Below are 24,346 nucleotides of genomic sequence, written 5' to 3'. Positions count from 1 at the left end.
TGTGTATTTTTAGCGAAAAAGTTCCTCTGAGGTGTGGGAGGACGCACCTCATCAGGAGCTTTTGACCAATATATAATGATAGTTGTATAGATAAAAAATAAAACTCTTTCAAACCTCATTCAACCGGCATTTTGCTATATATGGTAGGCCCATTTGCTTGCAGTTTACAGAGCCATTGCTGTGTATTAACACTGAATTCAGCCCAAACAAGGAGCACACAGGTCATGAGGAGATATTCACTGATTTTGACAACAAGCATTCTCCAGAATCGCTGACTGCATCTTTAAAATTTACTTAATTTACACTTTGGTGTGTGCGTGCGCGTATGAGTGCGTGCGCGTATGAGTGTGTGTGTGTGTGTGTGTGTGTCTGTGTGTACCATTCATAGTCCTGGCGCATGCAGGAGCAGTTAGAGACAGTGATAGGCCGGTCAAAGTCCTCTCCATTGAAACATGTTGCATGGGGAGCGCGCCTCTTAAACGTCACCTCTCTGCCCAACAGACACTCGTTACCGTGCTCATCTGACGGGGACCAGCGCTTGTAGTCGGCCTCAGAACACGGCACGCCTAAGGATAAAACAAAGACAGATGAAAAACTAGAAATGTATTTGACTTGTACACAGAGCTCAAGAGTTACTATCAAATGTTTCTGGTGGTCCATTCATTCTCCACTAAAACCCTTGACCAAGTTGCCTTTATTAAAAAAGGTTCTCAGCTCTTTAAAACATCTGGTAATAAGATGTATTTCTCTACTTTTATAGCCCGTTTATGTCTTGTTTCCACTGAGCAGCACAGTTAGGTATGGTATAGTATGGGTTTGGCACAGAACGGTAAGCCTGGCATGTGTTTCCACTGCCGACAGTAGCCTTACTTTCGAGGTAGGGTTGATGCCGGATGGCGATAGCTGCGATCAAAGTATACACAGTGTACGGCGCTGGCCGCGGGGCAGCTACGTAACGATGGTGACATCATAGCAGCGGGACACATTGTAGGCCGCTGATTAAACTCAAGACTCTTCACTCTTGCCGAGGTGACTAGACACAGCAGTTTATCTCTGCATGGAAATGACAATTGTGTTGACCCATTGACGGACTGCAGTTTGTAGCTCCACCCTTTTGGAACCGTTTGGGATGGCTTTGTGCCCCAACGTATGGGTGACAAAAATAGGTACGGCACGGTTCGCCTGATTTGGTACCCTTCCCAACTTTTGACAGCAAATGCATGTGTGCCATACCATACCAAAACCCAACCCAACCCAACCACTCAGTGGAAACGGGGCTTTAGTATACATTTGACTGTGTTTGCTAAGAACATGAACCCCTTTGCTCACTGTCCAACCTACCCAGGACGTCGGAGGTATTGACCTGCAGGATGAGCCAGCTGTGCCTCTGGTCGGCGTAAGAGCCAAAGATGGTGAAGATGGTGCTCTTCTCCCCGGGCTCCGTCAGCAGCTGGTACACATACACCTCCCTGTCTGAGAACTGGAAGTCTGTCCACGTCTCGCCTTCATTGGTGCTGAACCTGACAGGGACATGGCCCAGAATTTAATAATATAAGGTGCACTATGCAGTTTCAAGGGAGGTGGATTTTGTTTATATTTGCAGAGCCTGCAGTTAGTATTACGAAACATATTTTCTCTAAATTAAATTTCTAGTCATGAATCATTTTATCATGATTAAACAAAAGAAAATGATGGTAAGATCCCTGGAACCAAAGGTAAGACTAGGATAAGATTATGAATAAAAACTGTGGGCCCTGCTGCTGTAAACGACTACAGTTAGACAGTAACTTCTCAGCTAGCTTTCTAACTTCAAACAGTATTTCAGAGATCCAATTTTCCTCTGAAGAAAGATTTTTTTTTTATTAGTTATGAGAATATACCTTAGAAAATGTTCACTTCTCTGAAACACCAAAAGTTGCATAGTGCACCTTTAATTAAGCAACAGTGATTCTCCAGTGGCTTCCCATGGTTTGTTGAAAGCGTGTAAAAATCCAACTATTTAATATGGAGGTACTGATTATCAGGGAGTATTATAAAGCATTGTAATTGGATGAAGTATCCCAGTTATTTCTGACATTTCAAGATATGAAGGCAAAACCTGGTAAATGGAGAAACTACTGTAAGGAAACATGTTATCTCTGCATGTAAACGAGGTCAGCTGTTCTCACATTGATATACTGCATCACCTGCACATGAATATGTATGTATTGTTGTCGGGATAGAGGTGTTTTATAACATCTCTGTTTACTGAGCGATGGTACATTTATTTTCTTTCTGCTCCTGATGACTAAAGAGCACTTTCATTAGGGCAGGTGCCAATTATTTGCTTCACGCCCCGGATTACACTGTGTTGTTTGCATTTAAAAAGTAATCACAAACAAGCCCCTCAGGGTTTGATGTTTGAAACAGTTTTGTTTAAAGTGAGACACTGCAGGCAAACACATCATTTATCTGAAGCACTGGTCAATTCTGAGATGTTTTGGTTATTTTGCTTCCGTTACATGCCTTCTTTCGTATACAGTAAGTGTAAATGAAAAGGTCCAAAATGTACATTTAGGTGTTTATTTGACTAAACCTCTGTTCGTGTCTATAGAATTCTCCTAAACAACCATTTTAACTGACATTATCTAAAAGAAAATTCAATACATCTCAACCAAAAATCTCCACATCTCAACCAAAAATCTTCACTTCTAAAGCACCATTCTGAAGGTTATTATCGAAGGATTTGTTCATATGCTGTTAATTGTCAGATATATGATACATTTTGTTCTTACAAAACATGCTGAAAATGCATTTTTAGGTCCTGTACATAGTATTTTTTTGATTTATAAAATGCAAAAAGGCTGTATCCAAAATCTGGTCAGGAAAAAACCTGGGATACTTACTTAAGATGTGTGGTGGCTCCTCCCTGTGTGATAGCCATTAGGATCCCACCATGGTCACCCCATGTGTAGAAGTGAGGGCCTGCCAATGCCTGGACAACAGAAAAAAAGCACGTTAAGTCAACCATAATGCACATAGAAGGTCATTTAGCACTTGATGCAATTTCTCCTGAAACCGGATACTTTGGGTTGGGCAGTGTGATGGTTCATTCAACAGTAAAACCACTGGAATGATAGTTATGGAATATCTATGTTTAATAAGATAGGAGTCGCAAAAGGGGCGGAATTATATTTAAAAATCAATGCAATGAACTTGTGAACTCTCTCTGGAACTCTCAAATTCAGTGCATGCAGTCTATACAAGAGCTTTGATGTCGAGCAAAGATATCTGCAAGAGAAGGCTCTTTGACCCAATTATACTTAATTACAACACGTTCTCATTATTCTTGGCCTTAGAACACAGAAAAATGCTGAGCAGGATCTGTTAAAAAGACAGGGCTACCACTGTATAAATCGTGGTGGTTTTAAATTGTATTAAGCTGCACTTACTCATATTTCCATATTAACACTGGCTCAAATGACTATGTGTAATGTGATAGGGGGTCGCTCGCAGTGAGGAACCCACCCACAGAGAATCATTATCCAAGTCTGGAGTTCCCACAGCTCTATGGTTCATTTTTTGAGTCTTTCAACTTATTCTTTTGGCAACTAAACATGCCACCTGCCCAAACAACAGACAGAGATAGCGGTATGCTGGCTCACATAGTGGAGCATTTAGCAGTTTCCACTGTAGATGAATGAATACTGATGTTTCCCTGTGTCGGCTGGATGTGTATATTAAAAGGTGGAGTCAACAATTTTGGAGAACACTGTTTTCCAAATAAATTTTGATAAAATCATTGAATATCTTCCCACAATTTGCTACCTGTCTGTACTATGTGTGTGCGCTGAAAATAAATCTGGTTCATACACAGCCATTGCTTTGTTTACAAACAGTACCTTACATACCAGTTTACAGGGCCTAGGATGTGAATTCCAATGGATTTTGTTTCAGGACACACACACAGTAGATTTTGAACTGTTTTAAAAAGGCTCATGTGCCCTTCTTTCCTATGGGATCTAGGTCCATAAAGCCTGGGGTACATATGCAGGCACTGACATCAAATTGATGGTGACACGTTGCAAACCCTCCCTGATAGAGGAGCTGCTTGTGACTCACTTTTACAAGCTTGTCAACTGTGTCAAATTCTGTACTGACCTCTTTCCACCGGGCTCCGGCGCTACTGGATACATAGACATTAGGCTTGTTGGCCAAGTTCCTGCCTACAGATCCTGCAATCAGAGGACAAAAAGGCATTTTACTCACACACACACACGTTTACAGGGATTTTCCTTGAATATGACAGACTTGACGTGACCACCGTATTTTGCTTTCACATGTGGAAAATCCGTAACCAAAGAACTCTAAACCATAGCATTCTATATTTTTCTCATGCATGTGACCTTTGTATGCATGGACAACTGCCTTCCTCTGACGGTAAGTTGTTATATAAAGGCAGATCACCAGGAATGATCTTCTCAGGCCCATTCATTAAGATATGTAATGAAATCAAACAATGCGGACATGGAAACTGAACTTTATTTCACCAACTCATTGTAAAGCAAACCACAAAGGAAGGGTTGAAATAGTTAGTGTGGCTACAAAGATTGTAATTTGGGTTTCTACTCGACACTGTTTTCATGTTGTAGTGTCAAAAATAAAAACTTTATATTTCTCACAGTGCCATTGCTGAATCTCCTCTTTTCAGCCTCTGTCTGAAACGCACCTTTTTAGAGCCAGTCTGCTCTGATTGGCCGAGAATCTATTGGACAGTTCTCAGTATCTGAAGGTGTGCTTATCACAGTTGGAAGTAGTGCTCAGTTGGGTTGATAATGGAGGGTGTGACTTCTTCCCTTATGATGTCATAAGGGGAAATAAATCTGACAAGGGTTTTTGAACACAGGTTGTCCAACACATTATATTTGGCAATAATCAAAGACTTCTTTCAGTTACCTTGGCACAATACATGAAAAACAGTATTTAATTATGTACTATTTTAATATTAGCATTACTCAGTACATCTAATCACAACACAAAGTCCTATGGAATACAATTCATTTGATTACATCTTCATCAGAGACAATTCCCTCATTAGCCCTGGCTAGTGGTATGGTTCTAGGGATGGTTTGGGTTTATAGAGCTGTAAAGCTAATGGCTTTCCCCATTGTCTCAGCTGTACTATGTGTTTATTGCTAATCAAAAAAAGTTTGCAAACACGCTATGCTGATATGGAGACCATTTTATGTAAATATGCATGATATTATCCTCCAGTCCACACACACACACACACACACACACACACACACACACACACACACACACACACACACACACACACACACACACACACACACACACACACACACACACACACACACACACACACACACACACACACACACACACACACACACACACACACACACACACACACACACACACACACACACACACACACCTGTCGACAATACGCATCCCTACTTCCATCCATCGATTGAGAACAATTTAATTTACGTGCTGGATGATTAATACTAGCCGTGTCGGCATATGACAGTTCTACAGACATTATGCTGTTAATCAAATCTCATGTCAGGGTGAGTGACTTTGTGAAGCGCAGATTGAAATGAGTTACGTGGTTGTTATGTCTGTAGAGAGCTGAAGAAATGAATCTGAAATGAATGACTGTCTCCATGTAAATGAGCTAATGACTCATTACACATCTCCACACATGGAGCCAGAGACCTGAGACAATAAACCAGTGATCCTAAGAGGACACAACGGCTCATCCTGCAATCATGAAAGTGACTGTGTATTAGGTATGCTTGTTATCATGAATGTGAGAAGGCAGTAAGTAAGCAAGCAGTCTTGGGAATATGTAAACACCTCAAATATTGTTACTGCGATACACTGCATGTTTGCTTATGTGAGTTATATGAGCATCACTACTAAAAGGTATAGTTATATCTTAAAGAAGAAAACCAGGCTGAAAAAGCAAGGTTTTGCTGTCCTCTTTGGTTGAGAGTTGGTTTTAGTTTCCAAGTCTGTCTCACCTCTGACCACAGACAGACTGATTGCAATGCCTGGGTAGAGCTAGAGGTGTGCTCTGTTGCACCTGTAACCACACCCAACATTAAGGTCACAACGACTGGTGTACACCTTTACTCAAAGGTGGAGTCATTGATTCTCGATATCTCTCACGATCCACTACCTGTCCGTACTGTGTGTGGGCTGAAAAATAAGTCCAGTATTAATACACAGCCTAGGCTCTGTAAACAGGACCCTTTTCTTGCATAGCCATTTACAGATCCAAGGCTGTCTGTATGTGTGTGTGTGTGTGTGGCCACCAGTGGTTTTGACAACAAGCTTTCGCTGACTCCACCTTTAACAAGGCCTGAAGTTAAACCAGAAAGACATATACTGATATTTCTGGAGTGAAACTGCTGATAGCAAAAATGTTCTGCCAAAATGTAACATCTTAAGGCTTGTGCAATCCCATGCCAAAGTGTTTCAGTATGAGTCAGTGTTTTTATTTAAAATAAGACGACCACTAGGGCAATGATAAACAAAAAAGAAGAGGAAGAAGAAGAATAAAATAAGATGGTTGAGACATTTTTGTGTACTCATGTAGAACTTGACCAAAGTGTGGAAATGCATTCTTGCAATAGCAACCAGTGTAATGTTTTGTCTAATGTTAATATGTTGTGTCTCTGTGTTCTCATGTTTCATCTGCTATTGTATATTCATGTTTTTAAGCTCTTCCATATGTTTAGTATATGACAGCAAATGTAATAAACTGCAAGTGTGGAGAAGAAGAGCCGTGATGTCACCTTTCCACAGTGAACTGCTTTGCTAGTTTACACAGCGACGCTGGAGATATGTATACAACAGATTTCAATCTGGAAGATGTTTTTTAAAAGTTATTGTTTTCAGTATCCAATAGGGCCAAAACTCAAAAAATACTTTTGCATAATATATTGAAAATGTTGCTGTGTAAACAGGGGCGTTTACAAAAAGGCTTTTTTTTTGCAGTTTTTTGTCTTGTCTGCTTTTATAGCCTAGTTTTAACATAAACATACATTTAAGAACATAAAATATCACTTCAGCTTCATTTTGTAACAGTTGGAATCACCAAAAAGTATTTTGAACTATCATTGCCAAATGATATATTGTATTATAAATGCTATTATTATTTTCACACATCAATTACAGTAATCCTTTTACTATTATCTCAAACAACGTGTGGTTGAAACTTGTAGGTGACTATATGAGAAGGTTATCCAGCTTGTTGTGGATGTAAACATGTCTGTGCAGTTTGTGTATGTCTATGCCTGCCTGTATTCACCAATGTGTTTGACCACTAGACTGCCCGCTGGGTGCTGCAGCAGTAATTAGCCCATCTGTTTGAGAGCGATAACAAAGTGAATGGCTGTCGCTCTCTCTCTCTCTGTCTCTCTGCTCATTATCTAATACGAATTGAATTAGAGGGACTGGCTAGGTGGAGGGGAAGAGGTCACCTAGACACTGGAGAGCACCAACAAATCAATGCTTTTCACCAGCTGTAAAGGAGCAGAGAGGCTTCAAATTGCATGCAGAAACCCTGCTTAAAGGTCGAGTCAGCTATTCTGTAGAGTGCTTGTTGTCAAAATCACTTTGTCAATATCGTTCGATATCTCCTCATGATCCGCTACCTGTTCATACTGTATCTGACTTTAAAACACAACCTAGGTATTGTAAACCTGTATGTTAGTTTTGTAAACAAAGGGGCTTACCGTAGCTAGCAACATGTCCGTTTACAAAGCCTAGGCTGTGTATTATTTGTATTGAGCGCACACACAGTACAGACAGGTAGCGGATTGTGAGGAGATACTCACATATTTTGAGTTGCCCAGAATCGCTGACTCCACCTTTAAGCAGCATAAATGAGCCACACAGATACTTAAGAATTCATACATGTCGCATACATGTTGAAACCATTCTCCCATTACTTGTGATTGTTTTACTTTTACCTAATGTTTCAGAGAAGGAACAAACTTCAAAACACTGTGTCACGCTAAACAGGAAGTTTCTAGCACCTTCTCAGCAGATTGTAAACCCCTATTTCCTGTTTTGTTTTTTTGAGGGCCAATACAGGAAGTGGACATTTAGTACGATAGACACAAAAGGCAGCTCATTTACCACAGAGGTGATATTGCTTGTTTCCTGTGCTTGGGGGGAACTTTATGTTTGTTATCAGAAGAAGAGGAAGCTGCTGAAAAATAACATAACACTTGCCTGGTCCCTACTCAGAAGAGATGGCTACATAAGTCCTTTCATCTGTCTTAACTAACAGATACTCATAAAGACACTCCTGCCCAAAGTACCTGCTATGTTGTATTAATTTAAAGATAGTCTTATTTAACAGATTGCAGATTTCTAGTTGTTTAAAAGAAGTGCAACAATGAGATTCATCGGCTTCATCAAAGGTTGAAAATGCAGTAGGGGGGGATCGTTGTGTAGCTAATAAAGCAAAAATGCCAACATTTTTATCTTTACATTTTTTTTTTAAATGCAGTTGCAAAAAAAAAAAAGTGTCCCCGCAAATAGCTGTGATCCAAACCTCTAAAAAGTAATTAATTTATGTTGTCAAATAGAATTGTGCCCTGGTTGTGCCCTTAGTGGCTGCACAGTTGAAATGAGGTTTTGTTTGTTGGGCTCATATTGAGCTATCCCTGACTCCCAAAGCATTTTGATATGATTGTTTTCGTCATTTTGGGTTTCTCTCTTGGAGTGCTTTGTTGCTTGCTTTGTTGTCCCACCTGTGGCCATAATGAGTCCAGGTGCAGAGTCCTTGGAGAGAATGGGCATCCTCCTCAGCTGGATGTTGAACAGCTGGCTCCAGCGCTGGGCCAGGTGCAGGGAGCAGCCTTTATTGAGCTGGAAGCAGAGAGGGAGAGAGGAGAGAGTCACATGATGCGCTTCAGTTGGTTTCAGTAATGTTCTCTCTCTGTCCAACCACCCAGTTACATTGTAGTGCACAGCAATACCTGTGCTGTTTAAGTTACGCTGCTCTTATCCAGATTTTTAACTCTCTTGTTTCTTGTATCTATGTATCTATGTATCTATCTATCTATCTATCTATCTATCTATCTATCTATCTATCTATCTATCTATCTATCTATCTTAAGCCATACATAGACAGATAAATCACTACAAATGGATGATCAAATCAAAAATGATGATTCGTCAATATAGTCTTATAGTCCAGAAACCAAAGATATTCGTTTTATGAGATGAGATTCGTAAAAGGCTGGTGGCGGTAATTGTCCTTTCTGACATTGCCTTAAACGACTATTCAATAATTGCAATTCATTTCTCTTCAGTGCGGATGCAGAAATGGAATTATCGTTTTTAAAAATGTGTACACCTGCAGAACCAAAAGACATTCCCTTGTACACTAAGTCCACATTGTTTGGAAGCAGAGGTCATGTCCTCTATGTGGTGGCACAGGTACAGATAAGACCAGACAGGGGGATGAAATCATGTCTGCCATCATAAAAACGATAACAATAATGAACCAATTTCTGATATCGGAAAACAACAGGTCATGTATTTGTGGGGTTGCTGGGTACCTGGCAGTCCACGGTCCCTCCCAGGCTGTCTGCAGCAGGCGGCTGCAGCAGTTCCCAGGTCCCTCCCTTGTCGAAGGTGATGACAGATCTCATGTTGTCCTCGATGACCGAGCCGTTGATGAGCGTGGCGATGAACACTCCCCTCAGACCCTCCACACGGTGCAGGTCTGCAAAGGGCTCGTTGGCAAAGTACCTGGAACACAGAGGGTGGCAGCATCGGAAGAACTTAATACACAGTCTATTGCCGGGCAGGTTGGCCGATGGCTGATGGCTGATATATTATGCCGATTTAATGTTGTTGTTGTTTTTTTTCGTTTTCTTTGCATTTGATAAAATACAAGAATTGAATAGTTATAACAAATGACAAAACAAAATCGAACTAAAAAATTACTTTTAGGGCGCTTGTGGCTCTGCATGTCATTCCCCTCTCTACTCCATTTCATCTCTGTCTCTCCAAACTGTCAATAAAGCATGGAAAATGCCAAACACTATCTTTCTCTATCTCTATAGTATATGATATTACTCGATATGGCTAACATAATGTTTCGTTGATCCCTTCCTTGCGTAGATGTTTCTTTCCCTGTACATATTCTTGATCACTTGGCTCTAGAACACTGACCAACACAGTGTTTGAAATCACAGCTGCATGATGCAACTTTTCACAAAGCAGACAGAGGTAAACAGGAAGCTTGAACTTTAACAACCAAAAACGATACAAGAAAGCTGCATGCATGCATACAACACATACATTCACTTTAACCAACTACATCCAGCATATATAATAGTGTGCTTTGTGTAAACAGAAGACACGGGGATCCAAAGCTGATTCCATTAAGAGACGGCACAGTGTCAGATTAACAGAGGAGGAATCATCATTGGCAGTCAACACACAGTGCGACCTGCCTCTGCCAAAACAACACAGGATGTTCCTGATGTGATTATGGAGAAGAAGACGGAGCAGCAAAACAAAGCCGAGAGGTCAGACAGGGCTGAGGTAAGCATCAATACACACTCGCATATTAGATAAACAAGCATTACTGCTCTCTGTGCTCGCTAAGAGCCTTTGAATTATCAGTGTTATCGGGCATTAGTTATTATGGGAACTAGAGGGCTTCCTGTTCTGTGTGTTTGAGGTTGCTAAGGGAACTACTAATTTACAAGCAACTCAAGGCTGCATGTAGTGCTTTGTTTGTACTGCAGGTATATACACAGGGTTCATTTTATATGCTATTACAATAAACAACATTAACAAACCATTGTGAGGTTCAATACCCAGCCCTACTTTTGGGACTGTTGTCTCTTTCCTAAGCAGATGGAGTTTGGTCATACGACGTTTATGTGAATGATGTTGCAAAAAAGCAGCTTAATGTGTCCATATTTAGTTACATTTTTCATGGATTATAAAATCCATCTGTCCTGGCTGAGCCTGTTTAAGTTATACCTTAATTAAAGAACTTAAGAGTAAATGTTGCACCACAGAATTAGTCATTTAAACATATAATATGCTATGACAGAACAGAGGCTGAGTCAGTGTCACCGATACTGACACTATAAATGGTGAATTCTCAATAAACTTTTGTCTTCAACCGGCCTTACAGGTTTTTTGATAAATGTTAGATAGCGCGTGCATGTGTGTGTTTTATTGTGTGTGCGTGTGTGTGTGTGTGTGTGTGTGTGTGTGTGTGTGTGTGTGTGTGTGTGTGTGTGCAGTACCTGATCAGTGTGTTGCTGCCGGAGCCCTCAGGACTGTAGTACAGGACGTTCTCCAGTGACAGAGAGAAGGACAGGCCCTGTGTGTCTGAGATGTAGAGGTGTGTGGCGTTGTTCAGGTGGTTGACACACACAAACACTTGTTCCTCCGACGCATCTGCTATGTAGTATTCCTGTTAGCAGAAGATTGAGACATATATTGCATTGTTGAGAGGAGTCTGGAACTTACAATCATATGAAAAAGTTTGGGAACCCCTCTCAGCCGGCATTATAATTGACTCTGCTTTCACAAAAAAAAGATAAAAGTGGTATGTCTTTAATTTACCAGGAACAGCTAAGTACTGGGATGTTTTCCAAACAAAGATTTTTTGAAAAGCAGTATTTGGTTGTATGAAATAAAATAAAATGTGAAAAACTGGCTGTGCAAAAATATGGGTACCCTTGTGGTTTTGTTGATTTTAATGCCTGTAACAGCATGTAAAACTGATGACTTTAAACGCAAAGTTGGTTGGATTATGTTGTTAAGCCTTGAACCTCATAGAATTGTCTGTTTAATCATGAGAACATTTATTTTAGGTGCCTAAATGCAAGTTGCACTTCTCTTTGACTCTCTGCTGAAGTGAGACAGAATGGGATCATCAAAACAGCTCCCAAAAGATCTTAAAAACAAAGATTATTCATTGTCATGGTTTAGGGGAAGACTACAAGAAGCTTTCCCAAAGGTTTCAATTGTCAATTTCTACTGTAGGGAACGTTGTCAGGGAATGGAAGGACACAGGCACAGTTGCAGTTAAACCCAGGTCTAGCAGACCAAGAAAAGTACAAGAGCGGCATATGCGGCGGATTGTGAGAATGGTTGCACACAACCCAAAGATCACCTCCAAAGACCTGCAAGAACATCTGGCTGCAGATTGTGTATCTGTACATGGTTCAACAATTCAGTGCAATTTGCACCAAAACATCTGTATGGCCGGGTGATGAGAAGGAAGCCCTTTCTGCGCCCACGCCACAGATACAGTTGCATGGAGTATGCAAAAGCTCATTTAGACAAGCCAGCTTCATATTGGAAGAAAATGCTTTGGACTGATGAGACAAAAATTAAGTTATTTGGTCTTTATAAAAAGCAGATGTTTTGGTGCAAATTGCGCTGAATTGTTGAACGATGTACAGATACACAATCTGCAGCCAGATGTTCTTGCAGGTCTTTGGAGGTGATCTGTGGGTTGTGTGCAACCATTCTCACAATCCTCCACCTATGCCGCTCCTGTTTTTTTCTTGGTCTTCCATGCCTGGGTTTAACTGCCACTATGCCTGTGTCCTTCGATTTCCTGACAACGTTCCCTACAGTCAAAATTGACAATTGAAACCTTTGGGAAAGCTTCTTGTAGCCTTCCCCTAAACCATGACAATGAACAATCTTTCTTTTTCAGATCTTTTGGGAGCTGTTTTGATGATCCCATTCTGTTTCACTTCAGCAGAGAGTCAAAGAGAAGTGCAACTTGCATTTAGGCACCTAAAATACATTTTCTCATGATTAAACAGACAATTATATGAGGTTCAAGGCTTAACCAGATAATCCAACCAACTGTGTGTTTAAAGTCATCAGTTTTACATGCTGTTACAGGCATTAAAATCAACAAAACCACAAGGGTACCCATATTTTTGCACAGCCAGTTTTTCACATTTTATTTTATTTCATACAACCAAATACTGCTTTTCAAAAAATATTTGTTTGGAAAACATCCCAGTACTTAGCTGTTCCTGGTAAATTAAAGACATACCACTTTTATCTTTTTTTGTGAAAGTAGAGTCAATTATAATGCCGGCTGAGAGGGGTTCCCAAACTTTTTCATATGACTGTATAAGAATTTAATTGCCAAAGACTGTTGCTGTAATATATTGTGCATATGACAATAAAACATGTTGAATATTACCTCTCTAAGGACACAATACATGACTCATCTTACCAAATTTATGCATGCTCAACGTGATGATTGTTTGGGGACCATCGCTTGACTGATTCAGGTTCACTTTTTGTGTCAAACAAATTACAATTCTGCATATTTGTGCAACAAGCACAAGCTGTCTTCTAATTTCTACCTTATACCGTAGACTCAAATTGAATGTCAATGCAAAAAAAAAACGCCTGAGGCATTAAAGGCAATGTTGACCTTGGAGGATTGCACATCTGTTGCAATCCCATCACCTTCTTATGGCTGGAATATTTTCTGGTCTAATGTGTCTGTGTGTGTCACCTCTCAGTGACCTCCTTTCATATGAATCCGTTACCTGCTCATTTTGTTGTCACTGTAGCTTACAGCTCTGCTTGGATGACGTGGTAAAAAAGACTTTGTGACAAAATGTAACAAAACAAGTAGCTTCATACAGCAACGTTTGGGGCAGTGATAATGCTAATAGTCCGCAATAGAGAACAGGCGTCCTTAATCAGACTGAAATAAGTCAGTTAAATCAAGTTTGTAAGAGAGTTTGTTGGATCCGACTTCAATCGCTTATAGCTACATATTATCAAACATCACAATCAAATAGTAAGAGAGGATTTTAGGCTGGGGGTATGAGAATGTACTACTACATGTGGCCCAAGGCTTTGTGAATTATCTTACACTGAGGCATTTTGTACGAACAATGTTAAGGGTAGAGTCAGCAATGCTTGTTGTCAAAATCTGTGAATATCTTCATATGATCCACTACCTGTCCATACTGGGTGTGCGCTGGAATTTTGTTTGGTGTGTTAATACACAGCCTAAGCTCTGTAAACTGTCATGTGACTAGCTACAGTGGGCCCCATTTGTTTAAATACCATTTTACAGAGCCTAGGCTGCGCATTAACACTAGAATTTTTGACAGGTAGCGGATCAGAGAAATTCACTGAGTTTGACAACAAACGTTTTCCAAAATCACTGAGTCCACCTTTAAATGTTGCCTATACACAAGCAGCTACGTACGGAATTTGACTAAACTCAATTTAGCTTCAAGTCAGAAACTATTGGATTGAACAAGAAACAACAAGATGAGGATTACATTTAAAAATTACAGACGGGACTCACTGTGATTGGATGGCGGGTCATAAACTGGGCGGCTTTCATTGGCTGGCGGTTGTAGGAGACCCAGAGCTGAACAGATGAAGGTGCGTGGCTGCCAAACAGTTTCTGGAGAGACATGGAGAAACACAGAGACAGCACAGTTCAGTCAACTACTCATCACAGAAGTCAAACTCTTTAACAGGCAGCCAATCAGGCAACATGCTGACAAGTCTGCAATTCAATGTCCATACAGAGCCTAGGCTCTGCAAACGGGCATGTTGCTAGCTATGACGGACCCCCTTTCTTAATATAAACTTTTTTACATAGCCGTTTACAAAGCATACGCTGTGTATTACCACTGGATATTTTCTTAGTGCACACAAGAGTATTGACAGAAGCGGATAGATGAGGAGGTATTCACTTAAAAAAATATATTATTTGGACAACAAATCCGACTATGACCTTATTCTGATTAAGGTGAGCATAACTGTTGTTTCACATGGCCATGTCTTGGTCAGTGATGAACAGTTTTTCTCAAATGTGGAGGAAAGCTGGACAGCACTGTTCTCAGATCGATGAGGTTGTTAAAGATGTATTTTGTTATTTGGACCACCATGATGATATTTTTATGTTTTAATATCTCAGCAGAGCAGAGTTCGCAGCTCTGTCAGAGATAATTTAACGTCCAGACTTAAAAAGACTCCCAATGGGGAACGATGATGTCTGTGTGCGTGTCACAGAGAGAGAGAGAGAGAGAGAGAGAGAGAGAGAGAGAGAGAGAGAGAGAGAGAGAGAGAGAGAGATACTTTTGGGTGTGCAACTAAATTAATGTCTACAGCAGGGGTGTCCAAACTACGGCTCGCGGGCCATCTGCGGCCCGCTTTTTATTGGCCCACGGACGATTTTAAAGATATAATTTAATAAAAGAAAATGAGCATCAAGCCCATCCCAGAGGATGGTCTTCAGATTAAGCCTCTTAATTTTCCTCTCAAAGTGCACCAGATTCATGCATTTCACTTTAAAAAGTAAAACAAATCTCCCGGGGGGGCATACCCCCGGACCCTCCTAGCAGGGTCAGGAACTCGGCTGGCTACTATTTTCACCCAGCTGGACATTGGAGACAATAGCAGAAAACACTGGGTGTCTGAAGGCATTAAACAATAGTCAATGATGTGGGCAGCACTAACATTGGAGAGGGGGCCCCCTAATCAAATTCTGCTTAGGGCCCCTTGGAGGCTTTGGCCGGCTCTGAGGGGAACTGTGTCTGTTTAATTTGCAAGGAAAGTGTTGCCGTGAAGAAGGATTACAATTTACGAAGACACTATGAAACTAAACATCAGAGCAGCTGCATGTCCTCATAAATGTGTTATTTTTGCCATGTGGCCCGGCCCTTCGTAGATTTTTCTGTATGTGGCCCTCAGTGAAAAACGTTTGGACACCCCTGGTCTACAGGGATTGACTGAAAGTGTGCTTCATTATGAATTAAAGGTGAAATCAGCGATTCAGGAGATTGCTTGTTGTCAAAATCACTATTTGTCAAAGTCATTGAAGATCTTCGTACGATCTGCAACCCGTCTGGTCGATGAAAAAAATAATCCAGTGTTAACAGACAGTTGGTGGGCCCCTTTCTTTACATAGCTTTTGTTAACCAGTTCTAGGAGCCTAGGCAGTGTATTAACACTGGATTTTATTGGGATGTTTTCCAGCGCACACACACAGTACGGACAGGTAGCAGATCTTGAGGAGATATTCACTGATTTTGACCCCAGAAAATTGAACAACAAGCATTCTCGAGAAACTCAAAACACAACTAAACAAAACAGTGGGATGTGCAGTTTACTGACATCATGTTACAGGGATTTCTGGGTCATGAAGGCTCAAGTTAGGGAAATTTGTTTTATCCTCTTTCATGACATAGGGGAGAACGGGGGAATCTGAGGCATCGGGTAATGTGAGCCACCCCCTGTATCTAGGCAACGGAAAACATTTGTGGTCATGTGAGATATATGTTTTCAAGCCCCTCTCATTTCCCCATGGCCCTGAAAGAGAGGACCTCATGGTGCTGTGGTAAGCATGTTTTTTTCACCAAAATAGGTATTTTGCATGTAAAAGTAAATTTTCTTGCTGTCAACTTAATCAACTGTTGTGCCAAAGCAAATGTATTCACGTAGAAAAACTTCTATCATACGTGTTGATGAACTACCAACATATGAAACCATGTGCTGATGATAACTGAAGATTAGCCTGAAATGCTAAGAGAGGTAGTTTCTTCTCATTGTGGTGGTGGGGGAAAGTGAGCCAAATGCTGTGGGGGAAAGTGAGCCACTGTCTCACTTTCCCCCACCATGAGGCACAAGTTAAGTTTAGTCTTAAATATATTTCAATGTAATATTACACAACATATGTTTTATTTTAATGTCATACACATTGTAGAAAAGCCATCATGCCAAGGAAATACACCAGGAAGACGACCTGAAGCAACCACACAGAAAGAGCACCTTCTCATCTTTCCCTGTAACCTTCAGGGCTGGAATGTAGAGTAGGCCTAGTTGTAGAGTATGACAGGCTGATAATACAGTTGGGTCTTCTCCTGTGTTCTGAGTCCCAGGCTGTTCTCGCTGGTTTTGATTTTCCTATGCTTTGACCCCCAGACACTAGCTGGCTCTAAAGCCCAGTTCAGACCAAAGATTCGCCTTGCAACTGCTTGCGACGAGACGGTTTTAGAACGTCGCGGGGGATAAATCGCAGCAGTGTGAACTGCTCGTTGCAGCGCGTTGCAAGCCATTGCAAGGCGTCGCAGAAGATTCAACATGTCAAATCGCAAGGTCCAGTTTTAGAACATTTCGGCGGTCTCGTCGCAAGGAGTTGCAGTTGCAAGCAGTTGCAAGGCGAATCTTTGGTCTGAACTGGGCTTAAGGGTCCTGTGTTCTGACCCCCAGACTGTGTTCTAATCTAACTGGTTCTATCTTTCATTTGAATCTTATTAAAACCTTTTGAATTATAATATGTTGTATTTGATTTTGTTCAGAGTTACTTTCAAGTGTTTAGAAAATGTGCTTTGCTTAATTGACCAAACCCCATCATTCTTTTACTAGTCCGACATTAGTTCTGGAATGTGTGGCTAGCTTTCAGGATTATTACTGTTACAATATGTGTTGTTATGGTAGTTTCAGTGTGGAAAAAGTAAGTGGATCAGTTTACCCACAACTGGGGTAAAGTGAGCCATATGACAACTTTTTTTAAAACAAATCATATTTTTACTGCCCTTTGTCTTGAAAAAATTCTGCTAATGCCCATTTCTAGGAAACATCCTGAATTAATGGGAAATGTGTACATTTGAGTGATAAATCATTTTAGCTCCCTTAGAGGGGAGCAAATGTAAAAAGTGGCTCAGATTACCCCATTCTCCCCTACAGCCAGTGTGTGATTTAACCCACTACACCTCCTTAATCTGTGTATATGTTAAAACCGACCTGCCGACTCCGCAGTAAACTACTCTGTACTAGCTAAACATATTTTAGCCACATTAAATTCTGTTTTATCTCCGCTTTTTCAATTTAAATATAGAGCCATAGCTACATAGCAAACAATGGGTGTCCAATATCATCTCTGTGAATAAACCAGGCCTCTGTGCTCCCAAATGACATTGTCTTCACAGTCCATGTACTCCCCACCCTTTCCATTTCAGTCTCTCCAGCTGTAAATTCATTTTTAGGTAATTGTGGCTCAGTTCAAACTCGCGGAGAGGTTTCATTATTGTACTGTGTGGATTAGTTTGGACCACCCTGTACCAGGCTTTAACGGCAACAGCCTCTGGGGACGGCCATTCAAAAATAAAAATTAAGTGAGAAAAATGAATCAGAGAGACAGGAATAGGCTATCAGGGAGCTAGAGGTGGCACAGGGGGAAGCTTTACAGAGCTACACATTATAAAGTCAGCTAGGCAGCATTCATTCTGCCTTGGATGTTTGAATTAGTTCATATATTCTCATAGATTAATATTAAAAGATGACAATGGACATGTATTTATGATTGGGTGTCAGGGCCTTTGAGAGATAATGTTGGGCTTTGAAAGCATTTGATCAAATGAGCCAATCCAGTATTGAATCTTTTCTAATTTAAATACTGGTCGAATAAAAGACAAAATACAATGTTGAGAATAAACGTGACAGTTCAAGACAGGGGTAAAGCTGGAAAGATGTTGACAGATTTGAACACTTCCGGGATCAATAACTTATTAGCAACACTTTCTTAAAACACAAACGGTGCATCTCTGCTACTACAACCTACTTTTTTACCAAAAAGAGATGTCCTTTCAGCTCCACTCATCTAAGCTAAGCTAAACTGACACTAACAAAGTGTGGTTTTCAGTGGTAAAAATCATCCATCAATCCAGATCACTGACAGATCCACTTGAATTTTATTCATAGGACTTACCTTACCTCCAGAAGGTGCTATGAAAATGATCTCAACCACCCTATGTGATCTTTGCACTGATGAACAGATTGGTTCTTTAATGCATATGTATTGGGAGTGCAGGGCTGTGGCATCCTTTTGGAGTCAGGTGTCCTCCAAACAGTCGGATATGTTTGAATTATAATATCCTGGGGATATCATCTTTTTAGCAGTACTGGTCGCAAATGCTAGTTCTTTCAGAATCTGAAGTAATTTATTAACAATATAGAATAACTGTTTTACTTACAGCCATATGATTATGCTGGACAGTTGTGCTGCCACACGGTCTGATTGTAAATATTGTCTCAGATAGTTTTTAACCCAGACAAGATCACAGATCTGAGGGGGAAATACATTCTGTCCAATTCTGTTTTTTTTTGTTTGTTTGTTTGTTTGTTTGTGTGTGTGTGTGTGTGTGCGTGAATCCCTTGGAAGGATTTGTGTCCATCCTTGAGTGCCTGAACATCCCCAGTCTCCAGCAGAGCATTTCAGCCTTTACCACTCAGTGTATTGACTTATCTAGCATAGTGCCATATCGACCGGGCCGTGTGATGTGAAAGCAAAGCAGCAACAACACTGAGACTATCGGAGGGAATGGAGAGAGGGACAAATGAAGGTAAAACACAAAGAGAAACTTATATAGAATAATTAAAAGCCTAGGACAGAAAGAGTTTTTTTTAAATTATGTTAAAGGTGCAGTGTGTAATATGACATCATCAAGAAAGTTCTAGAATGCAACACTCCCTGGGTAACCCCACCCCTTTTGAATAATAACAGAAGCTACAGTGGCCTTCAAGGACAAGAACAATTCTAATTTTTAAACAATGCACCTGATGACATTCCAACTATGACACTTTCAAGATGGCGGCACTAGGCCTTGGTCCAAAATATGCAGAAATATGGACATATATGAGACCCTTTCTAAGGGAAAAAATAATAATTAAAAAAATTGTTTTCAGCTATTATGCACTAAATTAAATTTACTTATGGATATTATAATTACTTTCTACAAAATCTGCTAGGAAATAAAACCCAAAATTCTACACGCTGCAGGTTTAAACTAATTATGCATAATGTTCCACAGACACCCACTGCATTTGGTGAAAGTGCCTTCCAAGCTTTTGCATAATGGTGTTAGCTACACTTTCACTTTAGATTAGAATCCTTCTTTACAATGGACAATTAAAACGCAGGATTAAGGATGGTTTAACCACAAACTGCACATGTCCGGTTACCAGACACCGACTTGCTTTGAATGGAACCGTTGTTTTATTGTAATTTGTCATATTGTGTCTAGAATTTAATGTGTTTTGTTTTTAATGTGAAACTTTTATGTTTTAATGCTGCTTTCTAGAGTGGAACCCCCTTGAAAGAGACATTTTAAATCTTATGGGGTAAATAAAGTTATTAAAGAAAACACCAATACATATTTTCCTTTTAAAGAGAAAGTTGTCAGACTTTAGAAGAATAAAAAAAACACTTACTACCACAGGGATTAATAAAAAATGCATTATATCTCTCCATTGTTACTCAGATTGGAATGGGTTGAGTGGGTTTGGAGCTCAGTTTTGTACTAGTCTTTCACCCTATACACTGTAATCAGGGTTTTCAGGTCAGTTGACTTTGTGAGTCAAAGGAAAAATGGACGGGAGAATATCTACTATGTATTTCACATGTAAGTGGCATGGCAATTACATAGTTTTTCCAGTCAAACCACATATTACACTGCTATGGTAACTGAAGGGGAGCCACTACATTCCACACGGTGCTCATGTTCTCTCTGACTGATCCTCTCTAAACACTCAAATCCCTGAAATGAGATGTGGTTCTTGGGCCTCAGATCATCTCAGCCCGGGTGGCAAATGGACACAGTTTCAATAGATTTGAATGTAGTGTGGTATTCTACCGATAATGCTGTACCCTAAGAATGAACTATTAAAATAAAGTCGTATGTGCAACTGATGTCCGACCTCAATGCTTCACCAGTTAAATTAAATTAAAGAAAATGCTACATTTTGTTCTGCTGAACGTTGTTTGCCACAGGACAGTTTTCCGCTCCATCATACTAATATGCGGCACCACCAGATCCTTCACAAAAACAATTCTAGATTTTCCTCGAGTCGTCGTGTTCATGGCATGCAATCAAACCTCTCAAGAAGTAGATGCATTACCCAATACAATTCAGCATGTGTCAGCTTCACTTGGTGATGAAGACAATTATGCACGCATCTTCAATGTTACCTTTTTCCACTATTTGAATCTGCCAGGGTTCTTCATTTTCGAGAGGAATTCCTGTTAATTTCAACTGTCTTACTGTAGAACTTTACTTCTATCCAACTGTTTATGTATCATTAGCATATCTCAGGCTGCACTGCTTGAATTTTTAATACATCTGCATCCCCAACACATTCCAGTATTTTCCCATTTTGACTGGCCTGCCTTAAGAGTAGAGCTACAAACTACTGGTCAGCATTTAATCTTAAGATAACAAGGGCCAAAACATGGTGAAACTAGCCAGTAATTTCTACAGTTTATCCAAGATATGTGATTTTTTTTTTGACGTCTGCATTTATTTTAGTAATGTTTTTTTAAAAGCATACATACATAAAATTATGCAAGCTGATGAAACAACTAGGTTCATCTTGTCTGTATGGCAAGACATATTTGAAGATGGGGGTCTTTAGGCCATGTTGCCTGGTTGCAGGAGTTATGTCTTACACTTGTTTGGCTGCTCTGCTGACAACAGCTATTCTTCTCATTGCTCCAATCAGATAGTCGGATAGAGGCATGCATCACTGCTTCCCTAGCAGACATCTTGGAATGGATGTCACAGCCCTAAAGGCATTAATATTGTTCAACGGTAGTGCTTGTTGGTTTCTGTAAGAGCGTCTGAAGCCTCTCAACTTCGAGATGTTTGAACATGAATGGCTGTCTTCCAACAACACCGAATTTGTAACTTTACGAAAACCGACGACACAACGAGCACAATTCACACTGTGATTGGCCAGGTGATAAGAGGTTAGAAAGTAGGTAAGCATTAAACTTTCTCTCCAGCATGTTGTCAGTCTTTATTAAACTTCTTCCTTCACTGTTCCTGTGTACAAGCAAGTAACACCATGAATGCCAATTAATTGACCAAAAGGATTCTTCTTGAACAACATCTAATTTTGTGATGTATCGTGATATTTATTTTTGCGATATCTGTATCGTATCGTGATCTCCAACAATTGATATATAAAAACAAAGTTTTAAACGGGCTGTGAACTACAACTTCCACTACTGAAGATGTCGCAGTATGGCTAGCAGTAGAAATTCCAGCACTAGATGAGGCCAAAATACACCTATACTACAAACTGCAACTTTAAGATAGAAGTACAAACATATCCAACTGGCGCCTTCCCTGTTCCCAAACATCACATGATCACATCACGTCTCCCAATGTTAAAAAGTCAGTTGCTCAAAAATAAATTGGGCCGATCTCTCTCCCACACTTTAGTATTTGGCATTGCAGCTGAATCACACACATGTTTTCCAGTATTTAAACGAACCTCCCTACAACAACACACAAGTGCAATCCTTAATATTTTTCCTTGCAACCCACAAGGCCGCACACTCCCACACAGTCAACAACACCCCTAAGTTGACATTTGTTAACGACTGGCCCTGAGTAAGAGTGCACGTTCACTGTGGCCTTTTTGTTTTTAAGGCAGACATTTTATCAAAAGGAAAGGTACCTGCACTGACACAGAAACAAGCTGGAAATGTCACAAGCCAAATCTCCTCTGAGGCAAAGTGATTTCTGCTGCACAGCTGAATCCTATCAGACTGTGTAGTATGGGGCAATGAGGCTCCCTGCTCTGTCCCAGCCTATAACTCAGGCATCAGCTGTTACATATTCATGACCCACTGGCCTAATGCACCCCAGGCAATGTCGGTATTCAGACAGGCTTGTAATATAGCGTAAAGCCATCGCATATTTTCTTTTTAAAACTGCAATTGCTCTGTTCAAGAGAAACTCGGGAGATGATTTTTACGTTGAGTGTTTGTTTCTTTTTGCATGCATGTGGGATTCTTTAAAAAGCCCAAACAGATGAAAACAGCCTTCTTTTGTGCACTGCAGCAACACAGCAGACCAGACTGCTTTCAGTTGCAGTATGTGAGATGTTTCTGTTCCTTTAGTGCATGGTTGTAAAATTAAGAAAGAATGAGTTTGAGAAAATGTGTCTTTTATTACATGACTTGTCTGTGTTCCCCCCCCCCACTTCCCTGTGTAACTGACACTGTGTTTGAGTCTGTTTTGTGGCTCTGCTCTCATGCTGTTTTTCAAGTCAGTGGCTAAACTCTTGATGTCCGTCCCAAGAACTAGATTTAGATTTGAAACAGATAACATTCCGTTATATGGAGGGTTTTAAGTGCCGTTTTAGTCCTAAGTGGTGTATTCTGTCTTTTTTTATTTTGGAGTGTGTAAAGCCCCAACACTGTCCACCATTCAGATGGCATACTTTCTGTAGCCTGGGAAAAGAAAGCCTATTTCAGTGAGCAAATAGCAACTAGAGGCACCCAAGATCTATATTTCAATCAATTATTTTCTTTCATCTGAATTGTGGGACCGTTTACGGAGATTACAGTAAGATACTCAAACTGAAATTGCAAAAAGTAGGGGAGAATGTGGGAGTGAAGAGTGAAGTAACCTTCCACCAGGGCTCCAGTGAAAATGATGCCCTTGATACTGACCCCCTTTAGAATGATGAAATAATAATAATAACACTACTTTCTCTTTTAGCAGCGTTAGAGTGACCGCAATATCAACTTTCAATGTGAGAACATAATGCCTATTAACAACAGCTAACCTCTCTTGAGAATTTCTTGTAAAATACCAATACACAGAAGTGGCCCATTGGCAGGAATGTTAAGCAGTCTGAGGTACTGGTGGCGAGTTCTTTAAGGAACTGCAAGTGGGCAATAGCTTGAGAACACACTAGAGAGTACTGTAGACTCCACTGTACTTTGTCATTCCTCCTGAAATCTCCACTTCCTGTTCTCTCTCTGTCCCAGACTTCCTCTGCAGAGAATCTGTTCATCTGAATGAGGAGAAATATGGCTATAACAGATACGTGTGGAGAGAATGGGATGGGTCATATCCACATCCCCATTACATCTACTCATCCACATATCTTTTCCCTGGGTCTCCTCCATGGGTCCCAAGGCTGGGATTATTAAGCTCTAATTAGCACTCCATTCCTCAGGATCCCTATTGTTAGATAAAACTCTCCATTGCTGCCTCTTAATTAGCTTAAGCGGCTTCGGCAGTGCCAAAAGCACTTGTGATATTTCCATTATTATAATCCCATTAGTGTGAGCCAAAGACAGCAGAGGAGAAAGAGTGACTGACACCAGACAAGAAGAATCGTTCTCTTTATAGCCAATTAACATGAATGGAAATATAGGTAGTTTTGCTAGCAGACGCTATGCTTGCATACAGTAAGTGGCTGGAGGAGCTGATGCTTTGTGACAGGTCAGTATGTATCTGTATCATTTCTCTCAGTACAC

General features: G+C 40.4%; 1 protein-coding gene across 1 annotated transcript in view; it reads right to left on the bottom strand.

The window, feature by feature from the left end:
• Nucleotides 1–24,346, bottom strand: part of sorl1 (sortilin-related receptor, L(DLR class) A repeats containing) — a gene marked incomplete at its 5' end in the record, with an annotated part of 87,893 nt that overhangs the window by 34,620 nt on the left and 28,927 nt on the right. Inside the window, 8 exons of the mRNA XM_080053973.1 lie at nt 380–566; nt 1,342–1,520; nt 2,886–2,974; nt 4,141–4,214; nt 8,778–8,895; nt 9,591–9,783; nt 11,304–11,473; nt 14,366–14,467. Coding sequence (XP_079910099.1) covers nt 380–566; nt 1,342–1,520; nt 2,886–2,974; nt 4,141–4,214; nt 8,778–8,895; nt 9,591–9,783; nt 11,304–11,473; nt 14,366–14,467 — 1,112 coding nt within the window. The remainder of the gene's footprint in view (nt 1–379; nt 567–1,341; nt 1,521–2,885; nt 2,975–4,140; nt 4,215–8,777; nt 8,896–9,590; nt 9,784–11,303; nt 11,474–14,365; nt 14,468–24,346) is intronic.

This window comes from Ammodytes marinus, assembly GCF_949987685.1.
Source record: "Ammodytes marinus genome assembly, chromosome: 3".
Lineage (NCBI taxonomy): Eukaryota > Metazoa > Chordata > Actinopteri > Uranoscopiformes > Ammodytidae > Ammodytes > Ammodytes marinus.
Note: the sequence above shows the minus strand (reverse complement) of the source record. Positions and strands in the feature narration are given on the sequence as shown.